Consider the following 25,315-nt stretch of genomic DNA (forward strand, 5'->3'; position numbering starts at 1 on the left):
GTCACTTCGCACAGCTGGCATTATATGCGCGTAGGAGTTGCGCGTGGAAGATCGGAATTCGCGTAGATGTACTGTAGTCTGGTGCCTTTGTAGGCATATTAATTAATATCGCGTCGGCAAATTGATCGGTACGGTTTTTAAACAGAGCGAGGCGGAGTGATCGTGAGTTTCAAGGTGAAAATCGAGGCTGCTAGGTTCGGTCGCCGAGGGCGAGGGGGAGAGAGAGAGAGAGAGAGAGAGAGAGAGAGAGAGAGAGAGAGAGAGAGAGAGAGAGAAAGAAAGAAAGAAGAAAAGAAAGAGGGAAAGAAGGAACGAGAGAAAGAGAAAGAGAGAGTCTTCAGCGAGAGAACGGAGCGACCCTTGTGATAACTAGGAGTCAAGTCAGTCAAGATGAAGGATAAACAAACCAAGTGACGTGTGGCGAGACCTGGCGAGACGCAAGGTGGTGTTCGGCAAGGTAGGTAAGTACGTGAATTTCGACACCGCCTCGACGAAGCCTTTGCTTTTATTACTCCTTTTGTTACTCGTCATCGACGTAACCTAAAAACCTTTCGCAAAAAGAGTTTCGAAGTCGGCTACGCGATCGATCGACGTCCCGACGTCCTCTCGCGATACTTGGCTCGAGTATTTTTATAATTCACGACTGACCGACTGACTGAATAGCACGGAGATCTTCCATCGAGGCTAACCTGGTTTAACCTAACTTAATCTAACCTAACCTAACCTCAACCTGAGGGAATACCTGCTTACTAAACGGATCTCGCGGTAATCTTGATTCCGTACCGTTGATGCGATCGCGGCCGATAAACGGTGACTCGTCATCCACCCGAACATCATAGTCCAACGTTTTTGCAGAGGATTAATTCGTCATGGCCTTCCCACCACTCGTCAGCTCTACTCCCCCGCCTCTCGACAACGTCGGTGACTACGACGACGACGAATTCGGGGATTTCACAGCTGGAGGCATTGACGGTAAGTCGAAGATTCTCTCTGTTGTTTTCGAACGTACTTCCGACAATTTTTGCTACCAAATTTTTGTTTTTTATGTTCCCATAATCATACTTAACTATGTCACAGGCCTTTCCGTCGCCTCAGATTCACCGGCAAAGCGAGTGACCCCAACGGCGACACCGATACCTTCCCAAACTGTGTCTCCAAAGCTGAACGGCTTTCCCACGGCGAAAGTGAAGCACGGCGCAGAGCTTCATTTGGAAGATGAGATCTTGACCGTGAATGAAAGTGCCGATATTGCGGCGGCCAATGATTTAGGCGCAAAGAATGGGAGACTCGGCGAGAGCAGTGAGAATCCTAGGGGCGAAGTAGGAGGGAATGATGATATCGGCTTCTTTGGCAACGGAAGCAACGTTGTTCCACGGACAATCGACAAGAGCAATGCTGATCTCACGAGAAATGAGTCAACTGATAGCTGCGAGAGCAACTTGGTCGATAGCCCAAAGACTGGCAGTGAGAGGGATGATTTGTCAAATAATTTAGAAATCAGTGAGGATGTCGAACCTCTCAGTCTTGACCTTGGTGATCTGAGGTGTTTTTCCGAAGTCGCACAAAAGATGGACAACGCTTTTTACAGGTACAGCAATTCCAAGGATCCCTCGCTGCCTCAAAATCTTGCTAAGGGTAATCTAATCACGGTATACAATCCACCTGGTCTCAAAGAAGACATTGAAAAATTAGAAGAACATCCCCAAGTTGTTTGTAACGAGAAAACTGGTTATGGGGAGGATAATTTTACTCAATTTATTTCGTCCGATGAACTCCCTAAGGAAGAAAACGACTCAGATCCCGTATTTGAACCTAGTTTGGCCCTTTTCTCTGTAGATACAAGCGCTGTAGCTATTGACAACGAGGATGAACAGCTTGAGGTTAGATTTGGTGTTGAAAGTTTAGAGACTGAGGAAGAGAGAAACGGCAAAGAGTCGAGGGTCGGTGATTCGATGGCGAATTTATATGCTGAGGAAAACGAGAGCGGTGTATTGGAGGGTAGCATATCTGAGTCATCATTGCCAAGCGATGAAATTATGGAGAAAAATCATCAGAGCTTTGACGAAGTTTCTACTTTTGCCGGGTATTCTCATTCTGAGGATAGAATACCACAATGCCAAGATAATTCAGTGAATGAAAACAAGCGGCAAAATTTGGAGAGAAACGAGGATCATTTCAAGTCTGTTTTTGGAACGAGAGATGTGGAAACGACCCGGGAAGTCAAGGCGGATGTGCAGCTAGTCAGTAGTAATCAGGGAGACGATGATTTTGGGGATTTTGACGACTTTGCCGACTTTTCAAGTGCCCCTGTACCCGCAACGGTGACTGAAGTTCCTGAGCGGAGTTCGGCCATGGAAAATCAGCCCGAGGACGCAAAGTTCGAGGATTTCGGGGACTTTGAAAACTTTGGCGAGTTCAAGTCTCCGCCGGCTGAATTCCAAACGCCTGATATTGGTTTCCGGGAATCGATTGCCAAAATTGAGAATAAAAATGTGAGCCGGAAATTCGCGTTTCTAATTTTTGACAACGTGCTCCATACTTGAACCATTTCTTTTATCTTTCCAGGCGGCGAACAAAATAGAAGATATAATTACAAACATGTTTCCTATCGTGCCGAAAATCGAGGATACGGAATTGAATGGTCTCATTCAAAAGTCTGACAAGGTTTGGCAGAGTGTAAAGAGCATCGAGGAGACCAGCGCCCTTGCTTATCACTGGTCGAATAGCGCTAGCAATAATGTTCTGCTCAGTGCGCTCGGCATTGACTCAAGGAACATAGTAAGTATAAGAATTCAGAAACACCTTAATCAACACCAGAGCTTAAAGCGCAATTGTCGATCTAACGAAACGTAAACATTGAAATATTTCAGCTCTTTGGCCCAAGATGGAACCACAACATTCCAAGATTTGCTGCCAATCTGGGCTTCACGCCGTTGGAGCCCGTAAAAGCTTCTAGCGATGTGCAGCAGCCGTCGTCATCGTCGAATGGAAAGCCGCAGAGTTCACCGACCTCGGAAGTAAGCAGCTTTGTAAACCAATTCTAATTCAATAAAGAACATCTATCAGCCCAGTCTAAACAGTCTGCCACTGCTAAATCAATATCTTGTCAATTATCTGTGCAGGAAGTTCCTGCTGCCCAGTTTGATTGGAACAGTTCCGGCCTGGTGAATCCACTGGATGCAAGTGAGTCGTGAAAATCATATATGTCGATTATTTGTTAATAGAAAGATAAATCGCTTGCACAAGCTGAATATTTCGTCTAATCGCTTTCCATGCATGTTATAACGGCAATAGATAGAACAAATTCTATCAACGGTGTTTCAGTGAGAAGTAAGCGATTGTCAATCTTTCATTGTAAATAATTTATTAACGAAAGTTTGTTGTTGATTTTCTACCCGTCCTGTGCTTTCCTATCTCCTCATCTCTCTGTTTTAAAACCTCTGTACATAATGCCTGGCTTCCCTGACCCCTGTTTGTTTATTTATTCACAAAAATTTTGCCGCCGTACACACAGGCAGAGGGCTGTCTGCCCTTCTCCCACTGGATTTATTGTGCCCTTTTGATCCCCTCCTGACGCCTCACTGCTCTATACACTCCGAATCCTATCACCGTCACGCCGCTTGTACCAGGAGCTCCATATACTACTGTAAGTGTTAACCTAGCGTCACACATACAAAAAGAACAAGTTACAGATACATTTCCCAGCACTTGGTTTGCGCTTGTTTAGAAAATACACGCGAGTAGCTTAAAATATAAATGACAAGGCTTTAAAAATCGTTTGTGTAACTAAGAGTCGCATTACCGTTCTCCATTGATAAAGGTGTATGTTTTTTTTTTTTTTTATTTTTTTACTTTTCTACCGATATTCACGTCTGTTTCGCATTTTTGATAGATGGAACAGATCAGCCGACGGTGCAGAAAACGAGTCAACATCATTCCTCTGATCCTTTCCACAGTCCTTTGAAGCCGTCTAAGTTGCTTCAGCAAGCTAAAATAATTGAACCCTTGCCCGGACCGAGCCTTGCTGACTGGAGCAGAAGAATGGAAGCTGATAACGGTTCAAGGGCGAAGCAGGGAACACAAAAGCCTTCGGGACGAACATCCGCACAGATCCCCGCCAAGTCGTTGTTAGGTCGAAACAATTTGTTGCCAGGAAGTAGGAACGAGTCGATAGGACAAGGAGAATCTAGCAAGGTAGAATCATGTAAATTAGAAAATAGTAGAAAATCATTGGCGAATCAAAGAGACAACGCAGTTCAGCTGGAGCATATCGTCACGGATAGGTTCGGCAGGCCTATGACCGTCAGGCAAGAGACTGTTAAAGTGTTGAAACAGCTGCCCGACCTGTCGTTCCTCAGTGCTAGAACGTTGATGTATAATCCGGAGCAAAAGCAAATCGTACAGGATCTCGGTGCTATGATTAATCGAAAAATGCCCGGCTGAGTAACGTCGGTCTGAACGATAGTTTGAAAGGAAAATTGGATAAGTAATTGTCAACACGAAAATAAAAATAAACCAAAAACAAACAGAAACACGTGCGATTGACAAGGAATTCGCGAATATGGGTAAATATTCACAATGCATTTGCCATCAATCGATAGAAGAGGAAAAAGTGTATACGCTCCTGCTATATCCTTTCAAACTTGCGTTCAGACCAAATAAAAAGATTTAAGAAGTGAAGAAAAAAATAACACAAAACACACATACCTATGGTTCTCGTTTCGTTCTTCCCTATTACCTATATGTAAATGAATGATAAAGGAAAAAAAATTTCGGTATAAATACTATAAAAATATAGATGAACCGTGCTGCGTAAAAACATGGGAAATATTCCAAGACATTCCGATTTAAAAAAAAAATATCTACTCCGTTTTTTTAATTCCTGTGATCTTGACCTATTGTTTCAATAACGTCGGTATTGATGATGATAATAATAATAATAATAATAATAATAATAATAATAATAGTAATAATAGTAATTCGCCATCAATCCTACCTTGTTTACTGGTTCGAGCGAAATTAAACACGAGAATTTAATTTTGCCCTTAATTCATACTACATGTTTGTTGCGTATCAAGTATTTTAAAGTTATATCATGTACACTTTGTAGCGTGATGAGGCGTGTTGAACGTGCTGCGAATTATGAATCATATGAATTGTTACTTGAGTTATTTCGACAGCTCAAACTCGTCAGCTGTTCCAGTACTAATTTCTAGCCGTCAATAGATAGGAAGATGTAGAAGTTAACAAGTTGATACATGAATTTTTAGATGTTTTAATCTTAATCAAAGATATCATAGCCATTGCCTAGTCTCTACAATTTTTTTCTTTATTTCTGTTTTCTAGTTCTGTGGTAATTTCTTTCCAACATATCGAATACTCTTATGCCTCATTTTTGTCGTTGTAACTGCTACTGATGCAATTAAAAATTAGATAGCAGTTCTCCAACGTCAGTTTGTAAAGAAAAAAAAAAAAAATTAAACAAATCTAAGCATAATAACATCGTAAAATAAACATTCGGAATAAATTTAATATCTTGCATTGTTTAAATAAAGTTGAAATCAATAATACTGCTCTTCTTTGTACAGATATGGTTAGAGCATGATAAACATATGGCTAAGAATTTGCAAGTCAATTAAATTTTATATTGACTAGACGACTATTTGTTAGTAACGGTTGATCTTGAATCAAGGAAAAAAGTTACGCCAACAAACAGCAACAATTGATAAAATATTAGGATTTCACATCATCGTGTAGCTTGAGGTTTTATACAAAGCAACTGGAAGTTATAATAATGTACTTAAAGAAATAGTAATAATAGTAACAACATCATTCGATTCAAGTTAGTTACATTAACCGAATACCTATTAAACATAGGAATATAATCATTATTGAAGTTATTCTTTATTTATTAACACATATTGTAATATATATTTTATGTAAAATATTGTGGATACATTATAATTATTAATACATAAAAGTAAATCGACATTGTTGTAAAGAATTTTACCGATTTCTGGCCACATTTTTAGTTCCGTGTGGGCTACACTACACTGCACAAACTATACTTTGGAATTCGCGACCTCCACAGAGTAAAGATGAAAATTCTTTCAAATTTTTCATTGCAAAACTCAAGTTGCAAAATTCAATGAAAAACAGTCCAAAAAATGGAATTTTTCAATGGCTTCAAAATAATATTAAATTTAAGCATATTATGGTTACGAAAATCCAGGTTTAAGTGGTTTATTCTATCCTTGATTTATACGTGAAAATCTATCCCAAATTTGGTTGCAAATTTTGATAAGCCCGCCGTGTGCTGGCGGACCGAAACGGTGGAACGGGCTAAACCGGAACAGGACCGAACCTGTGCGAAGTACGCTGCGCGTCAAAAATGAAGTGCGTAAATACAGTGAAATCCGTCCAATGCAACGGACAAAGTCAGAAGTATACCTGTAACGCAGGGATAAAACATCAAGAAAAAGAATTTTCCGAATTACCAGTGATTTGCGACGGAAATACAGTGGTGGACTTATGTTATGAGTATTAGAAGTCTCCTTTCACCCCTCGGAGCTACTGCAAGTGATCAAATTTATCACCGAAGTAGGTTATGCACATCCTCCATGCTTTGTTTTTTTGACGCATATGTAGTACCGTGCTCGTTACTCCCGCGGATTTTGCTCACGTCAAACTTCCCGTCCTCCATGTAAATTAGTTTTTACTCCCCGTTACGAACTAAATTTTTATATTCTCAGGTCTTAAATTAGTCGCTCGATAATGCCGCGAAATGACATACTCGTCACGAGAGTCACGCGCAGCCAGGAGAAGAAAGAAAAAATCTTGTCCGACAAGGGAGACACAAATAAGCCAGGGACTAACCAAGTGCCGAATAAGTTTTTTAAAAGTAAAACACTGCGCGCTGCGCCCAAGAAGCGCCTAATGCAGAGAACCATGCCAAAACGAGCAACGAGATTGAATCAAATTAAGAATGACGATTCCAGTGAGTTTGTGCCGTCCATGAAACAGCCCACACTGTCGGAGTCCTTCGCACGGGCCTCTGTGCGTGGTAAACTCAGACCACGCAAGGAGGTCAAAAACTATTGCGACGCTTCTGTTTTGGCAAAAAGCATCTCCCCCGACAAGAGAAAGAGTTTTGTATTGCTGGAGAACATTGATTTTAACAAAGGAACCAACAAGGCACCTGTTTATAAATCTGTCAAAACAACAGATAAAGATTCCGAGGGTAAGGAGAGTGTTTATGAATTTGACTTTGACGTCAATGATCCTAAGGAGAAAGTCAACAAGGGGAAAAAGAAACGAGCTCGCAGGAAGGCAGCGACTGTTAAGAAGAAAAAAACTGATGCCAAAAGCGTTGTTGAGAAACTTCAGGAGCCACTCAAAGAGCAGACAAAGGTCACCGAGCCCTCCAAGAGTCTAACGCCGGAAGACGAAGTTGGGGGAAATGTTGTCAGCTTACCAGTTGGTGGAACTGTTGTGGAAACTAAGGAAGAAGGACAGAAAACGACTTCAGTGACTGAAGATGGTCCTTGCGATTTGCCGACGAGCAAGAATGTACCGTTGAAAAGTCCTCAGCTGAGAATAGCACATGTGGAAAAACTAACGGGGGACAGAAAGGTCAGCTTTAAGTCAAATCTATCAAGAACAGGGCAAAACTCTACAAAATTCAACCCGTTCAGGTCTACGATATCAGTTTTTAGGCAGAGGCCTACGTTGCAAACTCAAGAAATGATGAACCACTCTTTGCTGAACAAATCATTGTCGCCAATAAAGAATGAGACGGATCACTTTGACCCTGCTAGTCCGTGGCGACCACCGACTTCAAACGAGTTGTTCAGTATTAAACGAATGGTGCAAAGTACGCCGCAACCCCGGCGGATCACATCCACATCTTCGAGTGTAGAATTCAGGCGGATTCACAGGATCTTGGAAAATAACGAGAACAGGGAAAATGTCGAGCCTACCAGAAGCAGTACGAGCCCTGTGAGTAGGCAGGGCGAAAGCAAGGCAGTGAAACCTTTGGGGCTCAGAACATTGAATGCAGAGAATATTCAGGCTGGCCCAAATATATCAAGCGATGCATCCAGACTTGGAGGAACAAGGCCCTTCACCCAATCGTCAAATCGTGCTGAAAACAAAGTGAACACAGGTTTCGGCGACAGACTCTACAAGTCGCCATCTAAAAATAATAAGATAATGGTAGGAAGTGGCTTGAGGAGAAAAAATCAAGAGGTTCTTCGATCCGTCACACATGATGACGAGAATTTGCCACTCGGAGAAGATGCGAAATTCTTGAAGCAGTCAAAGCTTAACTCCTTTCTTAACATGGACGAGATGCCCGAAAGCACGACAATAAATACAAGCCACGGCATATTTGGGGATTCCATTGCTACGCCAGCAATCAGTGAACAAACCCTGAAAATTCCACGACCAGTCGAAATTGAAAATTGTTTTGGGTTTGAGGACGATTATTCCAGCACTCAAGTGACCCCTATTAAATTTGACAATAAACAGGACAGAACCCCTGTCAAAAAAGTATTTGAACGTCCCAGGGGTAGAGTCTTGTCTACGGAAAAGGGTTCATCGGTGAAAACGGCCAGGATATCTCTGGGGGAAATTAAGAACACTCTGTACCCGAGAAAAGAGACGAAGATTGACAATGTAGAAACTAAAAATGACAAGGAAAGGAAAACGGAGCTGGACATAAATGCAATCAAAGATTCGATAAACCAGGAAGCTGACGTGAGGCCAACCGATGCCTCTAATACTGTTAAATTCACTGACACGTTCGATGTACTCTCTGAAAGCGTGCAAGGGCAAGAAACTGACAAATCGCTGGATGCTGAAATTTCGTTGTTTGCAGACATGGAACCCGTTCATTTTACAAAGGTACGGTGTTTCCTCAATTTTATCATAATTTCTTTCAAATCCCAAACATGTGACTGAATAAATTAACAAAAAACATGTACAAATTTCTACTGTCCTCAGCCTCCTAGAAGATCCTACGCAAAGAAGAGGGAACGTGTACGTTATTGGTCTTCAGAGGCGGAGGAAGACGACGAATTTGAGAATGACGTTGAGAACCCGACTCGCAAGAAAAAGAAGAGGCAGAAATTGACCAAAGTTGCACAGGTTGAAAACAAGAAAATTGAAGAGTGGGTTAAGAGCGTCAACAACACTTTCCGAGAGATAGATGAATTTGACTTGGTAGTCGAGAAAGCACCGTGAAATGCGATCAAAATCTTATAATAAGTTTCTAAAATTCTCAAAGACTTCTCATTATTTGTTTGAGCTCAACTTTATACCATCACTACAGCAGATAAATTCTGACTTGATAACGCGAGCGCGAGCATTCTCAAAACCTGAATCCTATAAAAGTTAATTTATTCGTATACGGGAAAGACACGAGAACGGATTCAGTGTTGAAAATGCACTGTTTAATGTACATATCATAAAGATATTTTTAAAGTATACATATTTTTTATTGCCGGTTATACCTATAAAAAAAATTGAACGGTTTGCATTGAAAAGAAATTTTACGGTAGCCTCTTATGCTGACTTTCTTATGACCTGAGGCCTTTGATAAAATTACCTAGATTAATGGTTACAAATATGAATAACTTACATTTCTACGGAGTATATTAAATTATCTGATTATCGTTATCGGTATTAATAAAGCATATGAGAAAATTAATATAAATCTACATATCATAGTTCGATGTAAATACTACACCGTTTTTATTTGATTTATCTTGTATTTTCTCCGAAACACACTACGGCGCGGTCTTTTTGCTAAATTCATTTAACAACTAATCGATAGAGTAAATATTGTTAAATAAAATATAACAAAACAAAAAATGAATACTGCCCATCTTTTAAATGCATGGAGGTAGCATCTCAATGCTATGTGCGTAAAGGACTGAGGAATGTCTCTCGCTCTCGCGCCGTGATTGGCTGAGCGTTATGAGATTTTTATGCTCAGCCAGTCACGTACCGGATGATTTTACGGCTCGTGTTCTCCGTACGTCATGCGAATTGCCTGCCCAGATCGCGTAGGCGTAGGTTTTTTTTTTTTTTCTCCCTCTTACCAGAAACCAGACGCAGTTCGCGCAAATATAAGTAGCGGCAGCACTGTTCAGCTGATCGGCGGCGCCGTCAAGGGAGAAATATCGAAAACTCGACAAAGTCATTTGTAATCTCGCGTGTATGCGCGCGAGTGTATTTATTTTTAACAATTGTGGCCTGGGTTGTGGCGAACAACGCAGGCATCGTCTGATAATCCGTCGTTTCGAGAGCAAAGACGAAATAAGGCGACGCGAGTATGTTCAAAAGCGGCTAAAGAACCGGAACTGCCGTTCCTCGACGGTGGCGAGTGTTCGATAACAATAATTTTCATTCCTCAATCGTATAAGCGAGATTATCAACCGCGCGAATAAATACGAGTCGCAAATCGGCCGTTCGGCGGACAGGAGGGAGGAAGATTCGGTGAAGCCGGAGAATTGATACGTAGATGAGAAATCAGCGCTCGGTGAGCTGAACAAGGAAAAGTGTGCGTGTGGGAAAGGTTCGAAGAGCGGTCAAGACTTTGCGCTGATATCGGCGAATATCAGCGGTGCGAGTATCTCGGCTTCACCTCGTATGGCTCAGGGTAAAATATGGCCACGGTATACGAGAGCCCGTTCCTTTCGAACAGGCTTCGCCAGATCGAGGAGAGATACGAGGAGCCGACTACGTTCGGCCGTTGCGACTGCACCAGCTACAGCTACCTCGCCCTCAGCGTCGTCCTCTTCGCCGTCGGCACGGCGATAACGATTCTAGCCCTCGGCGATGTCGCCAACGGCTACATATTCTCACACCTAGGACACATGTGGCTCGTAGGACCGATATTCATATGCTCCGGACTGATGGTCGCTGTTAAGTGCATGCTCTACCTCAGGCGAAAATCCGTCATACAGATGATATACCATCAGCGACAACTATTCCGAGTGAGTATATAATAATCCGCCGTATTTATTTTCAACAACTAATCCAATCGCGATGCATAATCATCATCCATGGGGTTGAAGTTAGCGACGTTAGCGTAACGAAACATTGGGCAGAAAAAATACAAGTCTTCAATATCGTAGCGACTTAGAAGTGGCCAAGTTTTCAAGGCATCAATTTCTTTTGCCTTATCATAATATACTGCATGTCAGAGATTCCTGAAATTACGAAATAACGAGTTTTCCCTAACACTTATCATCGCAATAACGTTACTAATTTCAGACTCATTATTATCCAGGGCCAAATCTCTGTAAGCGTGTTGTGTTTCTCTGCTAAGGCGGAAGAAATCGTTGATGTCCAATTTCTAAATGACTTTCAAGGAATTGGTATTCCAGAACACCAGTATCATCAGTTTGTTACGATTTGTACTCAATTGTAGACCATGATTGATCCTAAAGGTGCGGAGTAACGATTTTTTCGTAAACATGCATCGTTACTAACTTCATCCTCATGTTTATCTTCGTGATTTCTAATCTTGGTCCAGATAATCAACCGTCGTAATCGGGACGCGTGCTTTTGTGTGTGTGTGTGTGTGTGTGTGTGTCGCGTCGCGTCGCGTGCTTTAATCGCGATTTCTCCTCCTTTCGAATTGCAAAGAATATGAAAACAAAACTAAACGAAATCACGACGAAAGTTCCACGGTCGAGACGTCGGAAACAGAAGTTTAAGAGTGGTAAAATTTTATTATATTGAAGTTAGTCACGTTATATCGTTACGATTCATGCTGAGGAAAAATTGTTATTTCACGATTTTGGAATTGCTTGAAGTTTAGTAAACTGTAATAAAACACTCATACTTCGAAATCATACTTTCCTCAAAATCGTTAAAAAATTAAGAAAATGGTGATTTTTTCCCCAATATTTCATTACGATAACGTTACTAACTTCAACCTTGTAAAATTTTCATCATCGACAGCCTATGACAGGACGTCGTAGTGATTCACAGTTCCGGGCTATCAGAAAACAATATGCGCATATCACGGTATTTTCAGGTATCGGGTGCTCGCTGCACGCTGCATTATCGGCAGCTACGATGTTCGATGACTTTTGAACTCACACTTTGTGTGTACAGTCGCACCTCGATTCCACGGACTTTGATTCTGCGAACTTTCTGCCCCTATTGCAAGAGTGACCGTAGGCGGGATCTATGGAAGGAGTCTGAGGTAGCACGGGGATCGGTTATCTGGGAACCTTGATTCTGTGGAATCCGGTCCCAAGTTGTCTGTAGAATCGAGGTCCGACTATATTACTTGTCTACGTAAGCACCTGTCGTGCCGTTGCATGCTTGTTACCGTATCGTTTCTCTGTGTTAGGTGACTCACGCGTAACAATACGATTCGCAATTTAGAGCTTGAAATTTAGTCGAGTCTATTGGTACGGATAATTCATTGAAACGTTGTCGCCGATGTATCTGATTATTTAGAGAAGTAGAAGATTCGATACTTTTCCTAGTTCCCTCTATCTCTGATGAAAAGCTTTTCTCCATGTCACTGATAAACAGGAACGACGCAAGCTGGTATTCAGCTTTGTTCAATTTCTCTTATCAAAAACAATAGCTATCAATGACTGATATTACGTCATCAATTGTGCCCTATTAGAACGAAAGACCGCTTCGTCAGAATTCATTCCTTGCCCTCCTCCTGTGTGCAATTCCTCCAATCTATAACTAGTTTAATCATCGCCACTCTGAGGATAAAATATCGGAATGACTATTTCGACCATTCGAAACTCGTCGAGACTTTGTGGGGTCATATTCAATGCGAATCAGAAGACTCATCGCTATGAATAGAGTTGCCTTTATTACATATTCAAAACTTTGCATAGATCTTAACAATTTTTAAAAGCTCATGTCAAATATTACTTTCATTCTCACTGAAGATTCGGAAACATACTTCAACTGGCGACTTACTTATACCAGATCGCAAGAGTGGGTCACATATAATGAATTAGTTGCATTCGTGTATTTCCAATTGCACAGACAGTCAAAGTTAGGAGCCGTTTAAAAATGCAATGTAAAAGTAGCGGTGAGAGAGATGAAACGAGAACAACAAGAGAGACCGATAAATCGTGAATATGTTTCATGGTCACACAGTGAATTGTTGTTATTGTCACCGGTATGCGGGAAGTCATATGTGAATTTTTCTTTTCTTTTTTTTTCTTTTTATTTAACAAAGAAGCAAACGAACAGACGTGCTAAAAGGTATAGAATTCAGGAATAGCAGTAGCAGTAGATTATGTGGAAAATTTGAATCATCTTTAATTTTAAATTCCCTGAAGAAAAGAGTACGGAAAAGTTGCGTTAAGTTCACTTGACTAAATTTGACCAAACAACTAACTAGGTATGTTTACATTCTGGCGTTGTCATGTGAAAAATATTTGTCTCGGTTAAATATAAAAAGAAGTAACAGCAGCCACAGCGGCAGAAGGAGATAGAGAATAAGCGGAAAAGAGAGAAGTAAAAGGTGGCGAATTGTCTGCTGGTAAAAGCGAAAAAAAATTTTTCTTCAAAATGAATTCCATATTTTTTCATTCCAGTTCTTTCTTGATTGTCTCGGTATATCGTTACTTTCAGATATCGTTTAAATGTGTTGTGATATTCAGTGTCAGAAACAATTTCTCTAAAAATTTACTGGGCAAAAGTAATAAAAATAAAACTGTGAATAGTCATTGTAAGTTAATGAAACTAATTAGTCAGAAACGTAGTTTTCCTCTTGCATGTTTTTTTTTCTCTTCCCTGCATTATCGTCCGCATTATGCGATAAATTCCGTGTAAATTATAAATTGGTCAGCTTCCTGAAAATAGTGGGAAATTTTATTACTTGACTTCAACAAATCATACAGATTCCGAACCGCATTTAATCACCATGAATTCTCATTAAACGCGTACGTCTTAAGCAATAAGAAAAAAAAAACAATGCTTACAGCATTTACAGGAACTGGCCGGCGCTCAGGCGGTGAATGGGTCCGGCACAGGAACCCCTGGCCCGCCCCCGTACGAGGTCATCACCCAGGGTCAAGGACCAAGTGAGCTGCCGCCTCCTTCGTACGCCGAAGCTGTCGCTCTTCTTCAGCAAGCAGGTGTTCAAGGTAAACATTGTTCTAGCTATTTCGTTGCACAGCTACGCACACAATTCATGTACCTGCATCGCGACACAAATTCTTTATATGATATTAGATATAAGCAAGGAAAGAAAAGTTTTGGAAAAATGATGGAACGATAAAATCGTAGGTTCAATTTCTAGCAGCTGTGAGCCAATGACCGAAATTTAGGGAAATCATACAGACTGTTTTAAATCAGCCTCACGAATAATTTCGCGTGTTTACTTACCCTCGTTATTTGTTTTCTTTTCAAACTCTCTTACATCAACGACGCGGCGTTGAACGGCTTATTCTATCTTGTTATAATTGTGTTTTTTTTTTTTTCTCCCCCTCTTCATCCCCCTGAGATTAGATAAAAAATTATTACTTCCAAGTGTATTATTTGAAATAATCTGGATTATTTTGTTCTATCCTGGTAGTATTATTTTATTTAATTACTAATATTGCAAAGCGATTAGGATATATATGAAATTCCCGTATTAAGATATATTATGCAAGTACGCCTGCATTCTTATTGGCTTGCTTGCTCAAATACTATGCGAGAAATGAAACTCATTTCGCACCTCTCGGCCGCCAGCTCCCAACTGTCTAGACAGATGTGTTTGATCTTAATCGTACAAGAGTGGTGTTACCCTGTATCGTACAGTATAAGGATAAGCAAGCATATCGATGATGCTAAGGCTGCATTTGAGACTTGGTCTCATTTCTGTTATTTTTGTCTTTATCCATTTTCTTTTCTTCTCTACGCCATTTCAGTAATAAAATTATTATTCTCAATATTTTTACGAGTGGAACAACGAAGAGAAAAACAGGTTCATTGCCTTCTCGCGCGCTGTTATTCCATAGAATTAATTTACAGTATTTGCTCGATCGTGTGCCTCGATGTGCCACTGGTTAATGCAGCTATACACATCCCATTTGTTGTGGATATGAGAGAAACGATATATGTACATATAAGATGATAATAATGATAATGATAATAATATTTGCTGCTGCTGCATTGGTACAAATGCAAAAGTATAATATATCTAATGTATACGCACGATTTGTATCACTGCCAGACATTTTTGTTTTTAAATTTGCTTAATTTTCCTATTTTAGATGACAAGCTCCCTGGAGTTGCGACATCCTGTACATCGGTAGCAGTGGGCGAGGCGGGAAGGACCAAGCCTTGAATGACCCACGTCGGAATTCACTCTTTTGTGGATACCGGATTGCATTGTGTGTCACTGCTTCCTGCTTCGATTGGATAGTCAGTACATTGGGGAAAAAAAAGAAGAACGACAGCAACTTTTGTATTGTTACACAGCTTGGAACTGAATAGAGAGACTGCCGTTGTCACTGCAGCGGACAATTTGTCGACCTTCACATATTGTCGGCTGGCTGGGTACTGGTGGTGAGTATTTCACGTTCTCTCTGCCAGCAAAAATCCTAATTCTGCAATATGCGTGAGAGGATGACCTTGTTCTTGACATATCTTCCAAAGACAGTCGGTTAGGCAGACTGAGAAATCGATCGTTCTCCTTTTTTATGACGTTTTTTTTCTTCCTTCTGTTTACCAAATGACAACAGTATCTTCCAAATAATGTTTTCTAAGACTGTCAACACGTGCCCCTTTTCCCGCCACATTTTATCGCCGTCTACATTTTATCCTCAATCAGTTTGGTTCGCTTTTTCCTCGCCCACGCTAGAAGCATACCTTTATTTTACCCTCATTACCTATCCTATCATTAAAAACCACAATCTTAATCGTTACGACGGAACGTATCGAACGAATCTATGAAAATTGTCATATACCAAAACTTATTGTCGGTGCTAATTCATTTGTGTTATACATGGTATCTTCAAATCATCATTATAATGGTTATGATAATGATAATAACGGTAACAACTAGGTTTATAAGTTTCGTATTGTGTGCATAGCTGAGGAAACTTAGAAGCTTGAAGTATCGTTGGAGTAATAATAATAATAATAACAACAATAATAACAATAATAATAACATCAACAACAACAACAACAGCAACAACCAACAATTATAAGAACAAGAGGAAGTATATTGTCGAGTGTGCGTCAGCCACCTTAGGATACTCTTCTTGTGGATATAATGATGACGATAATAATAAAAATAGTAATAAGTATTATAACTATGGACAATCGAGTTAGTTAGTTAGTTATTACGATCAAAACTGTTGCCTTCTACGAGATAGGTGAACCAATTAATTAGGTATGCATGTATACCAAATTACCCGTACTTTAGTTACAATCCCACGTCTGATGCGTGCGTATAGTCAATGTACGTGATTCGTACGGAAGTGTAATGTCTCTACAATTTCCAATTTATTTACGCTACTTACATCACTAGAAATAGGGCACGTAAAATATTATTTTTACCTTCAAGTTATCATACGATGTTTAACCTGATCGGCATATGTACTGCTGCTGTACGTATTTGCTTAAAGCGTCGTTTACTTAACGTGTATTACTTTCAGGCGTCCGAAGGCAGCTTTTGCTTTTTTTATTTATTTTTTTTTTAAATTGTTTTATTTTTATTTTTTTTACTCTTACATGCGAATGCAAGCCTTGACGATGCCCAAGTCTTCCAAACCTTTCAGACTTAATTTTAATTGAAAGGGGTTGAAGAGAATATCCAATGACTGTTAACAGGGAGAGAAAAAGACGTGTAACAAGGGTAAAAAATTAAGCAGGCGGCGGATTCTCAATTTCACCCGAACCAGTTGTTTTTCACTAGCTGTCATTTAAACGGCGGGTAAACTTTAATAACCTTGATGTCTGATTCAATTATTCTTGCCAAATCAATTGCTTATTGTTTCCCATTGTAAGGTAATCCATCATTTTAAACTTCTCGATGGATTAAATTTTATCAGAAAAAAAAATGTTACTTGAAAGTTAATGAAACCGATATAGTTTTTCTTTAAACTGCAAAGTCTCTTGCGCAAAACGTGTTGTTTTCTTTTTTTTCGTCTAGTTTTATACAAACGCATCAACTTCTAACAATTGATCAGCTCGTGATTCTAATGATTATAAGTACTATGATACGAATATAATAACAATGATCAATAGTTACTTGACGTATTTAAAATACTTGCATACATACGTTATATGTACACATGTATATAATAGTAACAGTAACATGCGCATAAGTGAATAGCAAAGAACTCTACATATGGTGGCCAGATGCTAGGCAAAATAGTTTTAAAAGTACATAACTTTAACGAGTAAACGTATAGTTTCGTATAGTATATAGGTAGTTAGGCAATATACAATGTATGTTATGAAAAAATTATTATAATGTAGTGAAGAAATCACGATTGAATATTTTTTTATATATAATAAAAAAAAAAAAAAAAGGAGGGAATGAAAAGAGAAACGACACTCACAGTAAGACTGCTGTTTTGCCTTAGAAGAAAAAAGAAGAAAAAAAAAAAAAAGAATTAAATAATACGAAATAACAAAGAACAGAAGGATATGTTACTCGCTTATTTTGTCGACGCTGTGAAGTATTTTCTTCCCTTTTCATATTGTTATTAATTTAATTTCTTTCCAATCAAAGTTCTCCTCTTTCTCACGTCATTTCAGCTCGCAAATTGTGAGGGATAAAGAAAAACGCACAGCGTTCATACAATAGAAATAGATGTTTGAAAGATGATATTTGAACTCGAACAGTATTAACAAGAATATGATATGTCATAGTACTTATTGTTAGAAAATTTTTGATTCAAATAATGGGTGAAGGTAGTTAACAAGGATGACTTAAAATCACGTAATGTTTCGTTTGATATTAAACAAAATTTTCCACTCTCGCAAGTTTTGCGAGTCAAAACATAGTTGAAATAATACTATTGAAAAGATAAATCTCTTGGCCATTCCGAACTGAAAATAAAAATTCGAGGAGGCAATGAATAAATGAATAATTCTCAAATACTTGGAAAACATTATATCGAATGTGTACGCAATTTATACGTGTACCAATAACATCAGAGTTTGCCTTGAGACCAGTTCTACACATATTTATGTTGATAGTAAACAGTGTTATTTCAACTTACCGCCCTAAAGACGTTTATGAATTAATAAATTTTCGCGACTGTTTATCAATGATAAATTATTTTAAATCGCGCAACGCTTTTTCACCTCTAAAATATTATTTTATTCCTTGAGCTTGGATTGTTGAATAAATCAGACGAAAATTTGTCATGTGCACAAGATTCAGAAAGTTTATTTCATTTATTTATTTTTCTTTTTTTGTTTTTTCCGTTATAGGACTTTGTTTTTGATTAAATATCAAACTTGTTTAGCTTATAGTATACAAAATAAAAGGAATAAAAAATTAAAAAAAAAATGAGAATAACCGTTGCGCTATGATATGCAGTTACACATATTTATTGTGAAACATGAAGATTGTACAGTAAAATAAATTAGAAAACAACGAAAATTGATCCATGTAGATATGCAATTGTTGTTGAACTGTTTTGAAACCTACAAGTTATGAAATTAGGCTCAATATTTATGACATCGAGCAAGACAATTTGGAATTTTACGAAATTTTATTATCAAATAATCTATAATAATACGAGTTGTACATGATGAATATATTATACATGTATCATATAATTCACAGTGGATAGTCAGGGGGAACAAACAATTTTTTTACTTTTATAAGGAATTGAATTTAATTGCAAATAATGAAAGGAGAACTTGGATGACGAGGTCAACGATCTTAAGATTGAGCCACGGCGAGCATCTCTTCCTGATGGATCAAGTGAGTCGTGTGATTGACTAGGCCCATCAATTTCGACAGGGACGCCGACCAGGCATCAAGAAGAGCAGCTGGTTCCTGAGCACCGGTAAACCGAACCACACCCGCCGGCCTGTCTGTACGCGCGTTGATCACTCCTGTTTCAACCAAATTGCAGAGGCACGACTCTGTCTCTTCCACTGGAAGATCTAGCAGTTCCGCCATACGAGTCAGCGTTATCTTTGTATAATATTTAGCCATTATTCGAATATTCTGCAAAAATATGAATCAACGGTTAGCGATTTACAATTCTATGCTATAGATTGTACAATTGACCTTTGCAAATTTTTCTGGTAATTTCCCTGACTTTATTTTCACGGATTCGAGTCATGTGGAAGTGAATATCAGCTCTAAGCATCTTCTAGACTCAAGACTCTTTTCACTTTTGTTTTGAATTTAACCTCCCTACCCTGCGTCAACTGGACCTTAAACCAAATATTCAAATGATCAAAAGACTTGAGCCGATGAATTGAGATGAATGTACAGGGTAGGTAAATTAAATTTAAACGACTCATAACCGTCTGTGTACACCTGAATTTCAGTACGATTAAGCATAGTTTCTAACTTTGATGTTATCAGTATTCTTCAACGATTTTTCGGTGGTCGATAAGATATGGCGTATAAATTTCTCTCAAGTAAAACAACCCGGTAATCTTACATGTTCGACGACACGATTTCTGAGTTCCGTCCATCGTTTAGAACCTTCTTCGGTACCCGTAGAGAACACTTCGGTGGCTCTTAAGTCTCTTTCGTATATCTCGCAGAGGCCCGACCATTTGATCAACTCCGGGTTAACGAAAAGTCGTAGTAGCTCTCTGGGAAAATAATAATAACGAGTGATCGGCTGTAGCAATGAAACATAATCTATAAATGCAAACGAAAAAAGGACGAATGTTTACTTGTACGTCGGTATCTCGTCCAAAAGCTTGTCCGCCAGGAGTCTGTGGGTGAGATCGGCCTGCTCGGGTTCGTGCGCGGCCAATACGAGGTACAGCACGGCGCGAGAGAGGGCGGTGTGACGTTTTTTTGGGTCATCTCGTACCGCGGGAGTTTCAAGGACCGCGCGATTGTGTCGACAGAGCTGGAGGTGCCAGCCTTCGTGACGGGCGAGTTCCATCATCAGGCTAGAATGAATAATACAGAAAATCATTTGCGGACCAAAACGAACAAAGAAAAAAAAACAAATATATTCCTTTGTATGTAGATTTTCCACGTACTCGTAGTACTTCAGTTTCAGGGTCTGAGTTTCTTCATTGTTTTCATCCTCGAAGAATTTTATATTTATCTTCTTTGCTATGATCTGGGTACGGATGAAATCTTGCTTCGCTAAGCACAGGCGCATCTGTTCCAATATCAGAGAAGCCTTTTCTCGTCTTGACATGCTTCCGTACGTCTCTACCTAAAACGGACACCGTATTGTTTGGGTTATATTCCTCAAAAGAGTAATATGGCAGATAGATTTTCCAAGAATTCCTTGTTACTCGCCTGCAATTCTTGCATGATTGTAGCTGCTCCGGTAACGTCCCCGTCCTCCTCCTTCAATTGAGCTAAACGATGCGTGAGTCGTGCTCTTTCAACTTCGACGTATATCTGCGAAATAATTGGGGGTCTGAATTGGGGGAATCTGAATAATTGGGGATGGAGATTAAAATTGCTAGATCCATTCCAAGCTCGAATAACTCAACTTTTTCAACGACTCACCTTTCCCTCGGTAACCGAACGCAGTGTTTCGATTAACTTTATCATGGTTTCCTTGTCGGGTGTTTTGTCAACGTAGGTGCAGCACTCCTGAACCATTTTGGTTACGGCTTGCTTCAATTGCGAGCGTCTCTTTGACAGGAGAACTATGTGCTCGTTCAGAGCCGTCCAGTTTTTGGCTTCCAAGCATATTTCTACAATGGCGATCAGGACGCGAGACGTGGAGACCATGTCTGCTCCCTGAAATCATTCGATACAGCGTCAGATGAATGAATCAGTTTGTTTCTGCCGATCTAATTCTTGAGTTATCTGTGCATCGAATCTCACCGTTCTGGTTAGTTTTTCTAACGCCAAAAGCTGGTCCAAAGCATCGTGCAGTTTACCTTCCCGTGCCAGTTTCTTACATTTGGGAATTTTGGTGTCGCAGTTACTGCTGTAGTCCACTTCCATCTTTATTATCACCCCTGAATCTGTCGCCGGTGTGTCTGCCATTTTTTATTATTCCGCGTGAATGTTCTCAACTGTAACAGAGGCCTGCATTTGTTAAGAGAAATCTAACTGGATACGAGATATCGCAGTTTCTTAACGGAATATTTGTCCAGTTTTTCGCTGCGCCTTGGTATTTAACATTAAACACGTACCTAACTTTTGTTTATTTCTTGCGCTTCACTGTTTGTGGTAATTAATCAACGCACAATACTATTTGGTTACAAGGCTCTATTCTCGAATTCAAAATAACTCGAGCTTCTAGATGGCTGGTATATTAGACAGTGAGATATGCAAAAGGGAGGTTTGTGATCATTACACTGCAGTTTTCGCAATCTCTTAGATTTAGGTTATACGGAGTGGAATTTGATACAGGAAAGAGCGGTTCGTACTTCATAGATAGGCAACACTCGTTATTTCAAATAAACGTTCGAAATAAATTCCTTGACTGCCGTTCGCTCCAAGCAAGGAATTTCATCGTAGCTTCGAAGTTATTGAAATTCAGAATGTGACAGGTTATGTGATTACATCTTCGGCATAACTCAAAACCGAGAGTACGTAGGTGAATTAATACTCACGAGAATCTCGAATCCAAACGAACGTTTCGCACAGTTTATACGGAACGAATAGTCTTTTATATGCGCGTCCAGCAAGCAATTATAAAAATCACGATGTATAATAATAATTGATAAATCAGACTTGTCAGCTTTCGAAGGAAACGCTTATAATACGCAGACGTCAAATGAATGTTGCTGAAATTTTCGACGATCGATTAGAAAGCGAAAAAACACCTCATCCAATTTTGCCGTTCGATGGACAATTATTTATTTGCAGTATTGTTCAACCGATTTTTTGGCTACTCAAGTGAATAATATCTGTCTGACAGTTAACTCGATACCTTAAACTTAAATTTCAGCCGATTTGGACTCAGCAGTCATTGCAGTTCTGGGTAGATATCCGTGACCAGCTTTGTCAGACGAGTTTGATTTGGTTAGGATTTGAGGGTGTGAGAGGTGCTCCACGGTCAAATATCTAACGCGTCAACTAATATTTTCCAGCGATCTAGTCGCCGCAATTATGTGAAACTACAAGGTGCTTGCGAATAAAAGGTACGTACATAGATGTATGTAAGGATGCAACAATTAGTACTTAAATGAAAACCAGCACGATTCACGCAGTGGAATTTCACACTAACTTTGTTTTTGTTTGAAAAACAGCACCAAAGATCAACAAACGCTTGTTCCGCCCTTTGAGGCTCGATTGGGATGGCTGATAACGAAGAGGACAGTCTGCCAGCTGTCGAGGTGCCGGAGAACGAGGATCAGGCCGGAGACGCGCCAAGCGAAAGCGATGCTCCGCAAAGTCTGGAGCCGATTTCTTCGGACACAAATTTGGGGCCCAGCGATCAGTCCCAAACAGTGGCAAATAAGGATTTGGCTAAAAGTAAGTTTCTTTTGTGGTCATCTTTAGGTGAGAGAGGACAAGTCTCACTTTAACATTTTAAAATTCTAACCGAAACTGACGCATGCTTCTGTAATTGTTCTGTAACACAGTTGACGTCTACTTGAAGGCGACAGGCAATGCGCCGATCATGAAGAGAAAGAAATGGACCGTCAGCCAGGATCAGCACATTGGCTGGATAGCAGAGTTCATTAAGAAATATTTGAAACTTGACCCAAATGAGAGATTGGTGAGAAAAACTTGTCACACCCAGGGTCATTTTTTTTCTACAGATTTTATTTACACTGTGCCTTATGTTTCTTTCACTCTTTCAGTTTCTGTATATTAATCAAACGTTTGCACCAGCACCCGACCAGACTGTTAAAAACCTGTACGATTGCTACGGTATCGATGGAAAGCTAGTAATTCACTACTGCAAATCTCACGCCTGGGGATGAACTTCGTTCTGAGCATTTAAGAAGGAGCTAACAACGAAATGATGGTATTGTTAAATCCGTTGTACAATCTACTTCTTTCATATATACGCGACATCTTTGGTCTAGCTTCAAATTCTTTCTCGCCAATGGAAACTGCGAATCCGATAACCTAGATAGTGGTTTTACATTTATACACTATATGTGTATTTTTATCCGAGATGTTGAAAAAGAGGAGAAAAGATATTCCTACAGAGAGGGAAATTTCCAAAAGACATTCAACGCTTGTTATTTGAATATGAATGCAGGTGAATTTGAGATTACTCCTTTTCAGCACTCTGCTGTAAATACAAGTGAGGATGAGTGGGTTGTGGGATTGTTCTGCATGTGTATATCGATTCATTTTCTTTTATTCCATTCTAAAACCGAGTGAAAGCGTTTCATTCTATTCTTATACAAAATTCTCAATATGTGTAAATAAATAATTTATATCCTCAAAAGGCACGATTAAAATATCATTGCGGAATCACTTGGTGATATTGCAAGTACAGGGATAAAAAACGATTCGGAAAATCAGATGGTTACATTGATGGAGATCGTTATTTCCCAGAGCAAGTATTGTAGGCACAAATATTTGATCGTATTTGCGGCTTTTGTTGCCGATCGATAGAAGGGTCACAATTTTTCTTCTTGCCATCAGCTTCTTTCGGAGACGAAGTCTTTACCGATTGGTAACAGCTAATTATTGACGATTTTTCATGCCTATTTGAATTCACACGATTCTCAGTTCTAACTGATGGCTGTCTATTCTTCATGGGAATAGAGCGTAATTTTCCGTTCATTTTATTCTTATCGGTGCTCTGTGATCGTTCTGCCATATGAGTATTAGAACCACTTCTGCTACCAGACTTGTTTGTTGTCGACGAACTAGGCCTGGTAAGCTTTGATGATGATCCAGCATTTATCCCATGTTCATTGACCGGAACTTTTACGTCTCCTTGTTTCCACTCGCAGGTTTGTCGAGTTGGTTTCGCAGGGTCGCATGTGCAAGATGTAGACTCCTTTAGTCCTACAGTAAAAAAATGTCAGTATGTACTTTTTTAACCGGAATCTATCGTCGAATCATTTTTGTTAGGGTCTGAAGTATTAGTTTTAACCTGAGAAAAATTCTACCTGAGTGAACGCTCTTGACGCTCTCCAAATCCTTGCTCCTAGCAGATGTCTCCATAACATTTTCACCCCCGTCATTCGATCCGTTGATACTCAATTTATTCCATTCATCTTCGCGAATGCTACAAGTCGACCTAGACCGGTAGCTCTCTGGAGGTTTTTCGAAGACTGGTTCAATAGGACATTTCCAGACCATAATGGCGCCGTCGGCGCTAACGGTCACTATGCGTTTGCTGTCCGGACTAAATTTGCACGCAGTGATTATTGCCGCGTGACCAACTCCTATGTGGCTCGTCTCAGCCGTATGATAATCCCACAGTTTGACAATGCAGTCGTTTGAACCGGTTATAAAACTCTGACCGTCTGGACTTATGTTCAGACAATTCAATGCTCCGACGCTTGATCCTTCTATATCGCGGACCAGTGAACCATCCAGAGTTTCCCAGTAGGCTATTTTCCTGTCTGTTCCACAGGTTAAGACTTGAACTGCGTTTGGGCTGAAGCAAGCTGCCATGTACATTGTGTTTCCCATTAGGACTGTTCGCCTCACACGTCGTCTGAATGAATAATTTTTTTGTTTTTTTCAATGAAGTTGAAACCGTTTTGATTAATTTCAATTCATTATTCAGAATTGTAGTGCTATTCTTTCTTTTGTTTACGGGTACTTTGATTAACGAGTTTCTGCGTTATACTCACACTATATCCCATATTATACAAGTACCGTCGCTACTTGCACTTATTACTTCCTCGTCATTGCTAGCGATGTGTAGCGATGTCACAGGCCCCTTGTGCTCTTTCAAAACGCAGGCCAACTTCTGTACCTCAGGTTTCACATCCCAAAATCTCACCTGCGCCAAACGAAACGTATACAAATTATTTTTATTGAGCGTATTTCATTGCAACAACAAATTACCTGTCCGTCGCAACCTCCACTGATCAGCAAAGTACCGTCGTAAGTAATGACAACGGCAGAAACAGCTTTAACATGAGAATTGTGGATTGTAAAAATCAGTCTTCCAGTTTGAGGTGTAAATGCTCGAATAAGCCCGTCGTTCCATCCTTAAAGTGAAAAGAAATCAGATTAAAAGAAACTCGCATATTTCTTGACGGTAAAAAA

General features: G+C 39.8%; 6 protein-coding genes across 18 annotated transcripts in view; 4 read left to right on the top strand and 2 right to left on the bottom strand.

The window, feature by feature from the left end:
- Positions 1 to 5,985, top strand: LOC107223519 (aftiphilin). Of its 6 annotated transcripts, XM_046745651.1 has the most exons (9): positions 1 to 461; positions 856 to 972; positions 1,078 to 1,635; positions 1,837 to 2,492; positions 2,566 to 2,778; positions 2,871 to 3,017; positions 3,123 to 3,183; positions 3,515 to 3,646; positions 3,893 to 5,985. In XM_046745651.1, the coding sequence occupies exons 2-9, from the start codon at positions 870 to 872 to the stop codon at positions 4,441 to 4,443; spliced, it is 2,421 nt and encodes an 806-aa protein (XP_046601607.1). In that variant the 5' UTR covers positions 1 to 461; positions 856 to 869; the 3' UTR covers positions 4,444 to 5,985. The 6 variants fall into 6 exon arrangements, with proteins under 6 accessions (XP_046601607.1, XP_046601605.1, XP_015518696.1 ...); XM_046745649.1 differs by having other exon boundaries at positions 1 to 465; positions 1,078 to 2,492; XM_015663210.2 differs by having other exon boundaries at positions 1,078 to 2,492.
- The window catches only part of LOC107223502 (cilia- and flagella-associated protein 52), a 25,593-nt gene continuing 2,597 nt past the window's right edge, over positions 2,320 to 25,315 (bottom strand). The window contains exons 8-13 of one of the 2 annotated variants that reach the window (XM_015663188.2): positions 25,112 to 25,257; positions 24,895 to 25,046; positions 24,202 to 24,755; positions 23,353 to 24,097; positions 13,244 to 13,250; positions 2,321 to 2,334 (exon numbers count right to left, since the gene is read on the bottom strand). In XM_015663188.2, the coding sequence (XP_015518674.1) occupies positions 23,628 to 24,097; positions 24,202 to 24,755; positions 24,895 to 25,046; positions 25,112 to 25,257 (1,322 nt within the window). In that variant the 3' untranslated portion in view covers positions 2,321 to 2,334; positions 13,244 to 13,250; positions 23,353 to 23,627. Of the gene's footprint in view, positions 2,335 to 13,243; positions 13,251 to 16,591; positions 16,597 to 23,352; positions 24,098 to 24,201; positions 24,756 to 24,894; positions 25,047 to 25,111; positions 25,258 to 25,315 lie in introns of both variants that reach the window. The other variant, XR_006905423.1, reaches the window with a different exon arrangement.
- LOC107223523 lies at positions 6,383 to 9,761 on the top strand. Of its 2 annotated transcripts, XM_015663217.2 has the most exons (3): positions 6,383 to 6,600; positions 6,753 to 8,904; positions 9,004 to 9,761. In XM_015663217.2, the coding sequence occupies exons 2-3, from the start codon at positions 6,775 to 6,777 to the stop codon at positions 9,241 to 9,243; spliced, it is 2,370 nt and encodes a 789-aa protein (XP_015518703.2). In that variant the 5' UTR covers positions 6,383 to 6,600; positions 6,753 to 6,774; the 3' UTR covers positions 9,244 to 9,761. The 2 variants fall into 2 exon arrangements, with proteins under 2 accessions (XP_015518703.2, XP_046601613.1); XM_046745657.1 differs by having other exon boundaries at positions 6,383 to 8,904.
- Positions 10,168 to 22,198, top strand: LOC107223526. Of its 4 annotated transcripts, none has more exons than XR_006905433.1 (4): positions 10,168 to 11,000; positions 13,982 to 14,144; positions 15,258 to 15,552; positions 22,071 to 22,198. XR_006905433.1 is itself a non-coding variant. In XM_015663220.2 (3 exons), exons 1-3 carry the CDS (start codon positions 10,671 to 10,673, stop codon positions 15,329 to 15,331), a joined length of 567 nt encoding a protein of 188 aa, XP_015518706.1. In that variant the 5' UTR covers positions 10,168 to 10,670; the 3' UTR covers positions 15,332 to 18,611. The 4 variants fall into 4 exon arrangements, 2 of the variants coding, with proteins under 2 accessions (XP_015518706.1, XP_015518707.1); XR_006905432.1 differs by lacking the exon at positions 22,071 to 22,198 and adding an exon at positions 16,080 to 18,611; XM_015663220.2 differs by lacking the exon at positions 22,071 to 22,198 and having other exon boundaries at positions 15,258 to 18,611.
- Positions 18,701 to 21,889, bottom strand: LOC107223517 (26S proteasome non-ATPase regulatory subunit 12). 3 transcript variants are annotated; one of them, XM_015663207.2, is made up of 8 exons: positions 21,733 to 21,889; positions 20,996 to 21,189; positions 20,672 to 20,908; positions 20,456 to 20,560; positions 20,188 to 20,369; positions 19,870 to 20,094; positions 19,629 to 19,785; positions 18,701 to 19,183 (listed from the first exon to the last, which is right to left on the bottom strand). In XM_015663207.2, exons 2-8 carry the CDS (start codon positions 21,158 to 21,160, stop codon positions 18,893 to 18,895), a joined length of 1,362 nt encoding a protein of 453 aa, XP_015518693.1. In that variant the 5' UTR covers positions 21,161 to 21,189; positions 21,733 to 21,889; the 3' UTR covers positions 18,701 to 18,892. The 3 variants fall into 3 exon arrangements, with proteins under 3 accessions (XP_015518693.1, XP_046601621.1, XP_015518694.1); XM_046745665.1 differs by having other exon boundaries at positions 20,996 to 21,202; XM_015663208.2 differs by lacking the exon at positions 21,733 to 21,889 and adding an exon at positions 21,310 to 21,678.
- LOC107223518 (autophagy protein 12-like) lies at positions 22,109 to 23,164 on the top strand. Its single transcript, XM_015663209.2, has 4 exons — positions 22,109 to 22,263; positions 22,372 to 22,597; positions 22,708 to 22,844; positions 22,930 to 23,164. Exons 2-4 carry the CDS (start codon positions 22,420 to 22,422, stop codon positions 23,050 to 23,052), a joined length of 438 nt encoding a protein of 145 aa, XP_015518695.1. The 5' UTR covers positions 22,109 to 22,263; positions 22,372 to 22,419; the 3' UTR covers positions 23,053 to 23,164.

Source organism: Neodiprion lecontei, chromosome 7, assembly GCF_021901455.1.
Source record: "Neodiprion lecontei isolate iyNeoLeco1 chromosome 7, iyNeoLeco1.1, whole genome shotgun sequence".
Classification (NCBI taxonomy): domain Eukaryota; kingdom Metazoa; phylum Arthropoda; class Insecta; order Hymenoptera; family Diprionidae; genus Neodiprion; species Neodiprion lecontei.

Bases quoted from the DNA above. Each gene is read 5' to 3' on its own strand.
- LOC107223519 (XM_046745649.1), top strand. From the start codon at position 870: ATGGCCTTCCCACCACTCGTCAGCTCTACTCCCCCGCCTCTCGACAAC. The intron at 2,493-2,565 runs GTGAGCCGGAAA...TTATCTTTCCAG, and splicing joins CCAAAATTGAGAATAAAAAT to GCGGCGAACAAAATAGAAGA. The intron at 3,647-3,892 runs GTAAGTGTTAAC...CATTTTTGATAG, and splicing joins CAGGAGCTCCATATACTACT to ATGGAACAGATCAGCCGACG.
- LOC107223523 (XM_046745657.1), top strand. From the start codon at position 6,775: ATGCCGCGAAATGACATACTCGTCACGAGAGTCACGCGCAGCCAGGAG. The intron at 8,905-9,003 runs GTACGGTGTTTC...TACTGTCCTCAG, and splicing joins AACCCGTTCATTTTACAAAG to CCTCCTAGAAGATCCTACGC.
- LOC107223526 (XM_015663220.2), top strand. From the start codon at position 10,671: ATGGCCACGGTATACGAGAGCCCGTTCCTTTCGAACAGGCTTCGCCAG. The intron at 11,001-13,981 runs GTGAGTATATAA...CAATGCTTACAG, and splicing joins ATCAGCGACAACTATTCCGA to CATTTACAGGAACTGGCCGG. The intron at 14,145-15,257 runs GTAAACATTGTT...TTCCTATTTTAG, and splicing joins TCAGCAAGCAGGTGTTCAAG to ATGACAAGCTCCCTGGAGTT.
- LOC107223517 (XM_015663207.2), bottom strand. From the start codon at position 21,160: ATGGCAGACACACCGGCGACAGATTCAGGGGTGATAATAAAGATGGAA. The intron at 20,909-20,995 runs GTGAGATTCGAT...GAATGATTTCAG, and splicing joins TAGAAAAACTAACCAGAACG to GGAGCAGACATGGTCTCCAC. The intron at 20,095-20,187 runs GTACGTGGAAAA...TATTCATTCTAG, and splicing joins CTGAAACTGAAGTACTACGA to CCTGATGATGGAACTCGCCC.
- LOC107223518 (XM_015663209.2), top strand. From the start codon at position 22,420: ATGGCTGATAACGAAGAGGACAGTCTGCCAGCTGTCGAGGTGCCGGAG. The intron at 22,598-22,707 runs GTAAGTTTCTTT...TCTGTAACACAG, and splicing joins AAATAAGGATTTGGCTAAAA to TTGACGTCTACTTGAAGGCG. The intron at 22,845-22,929 runs GTGAGAAAAACT...TCACTCTTTCAG, and splicing joins TTGACCCAAATGAGAGATTG to TTTCTGTATATTAATCAAAC.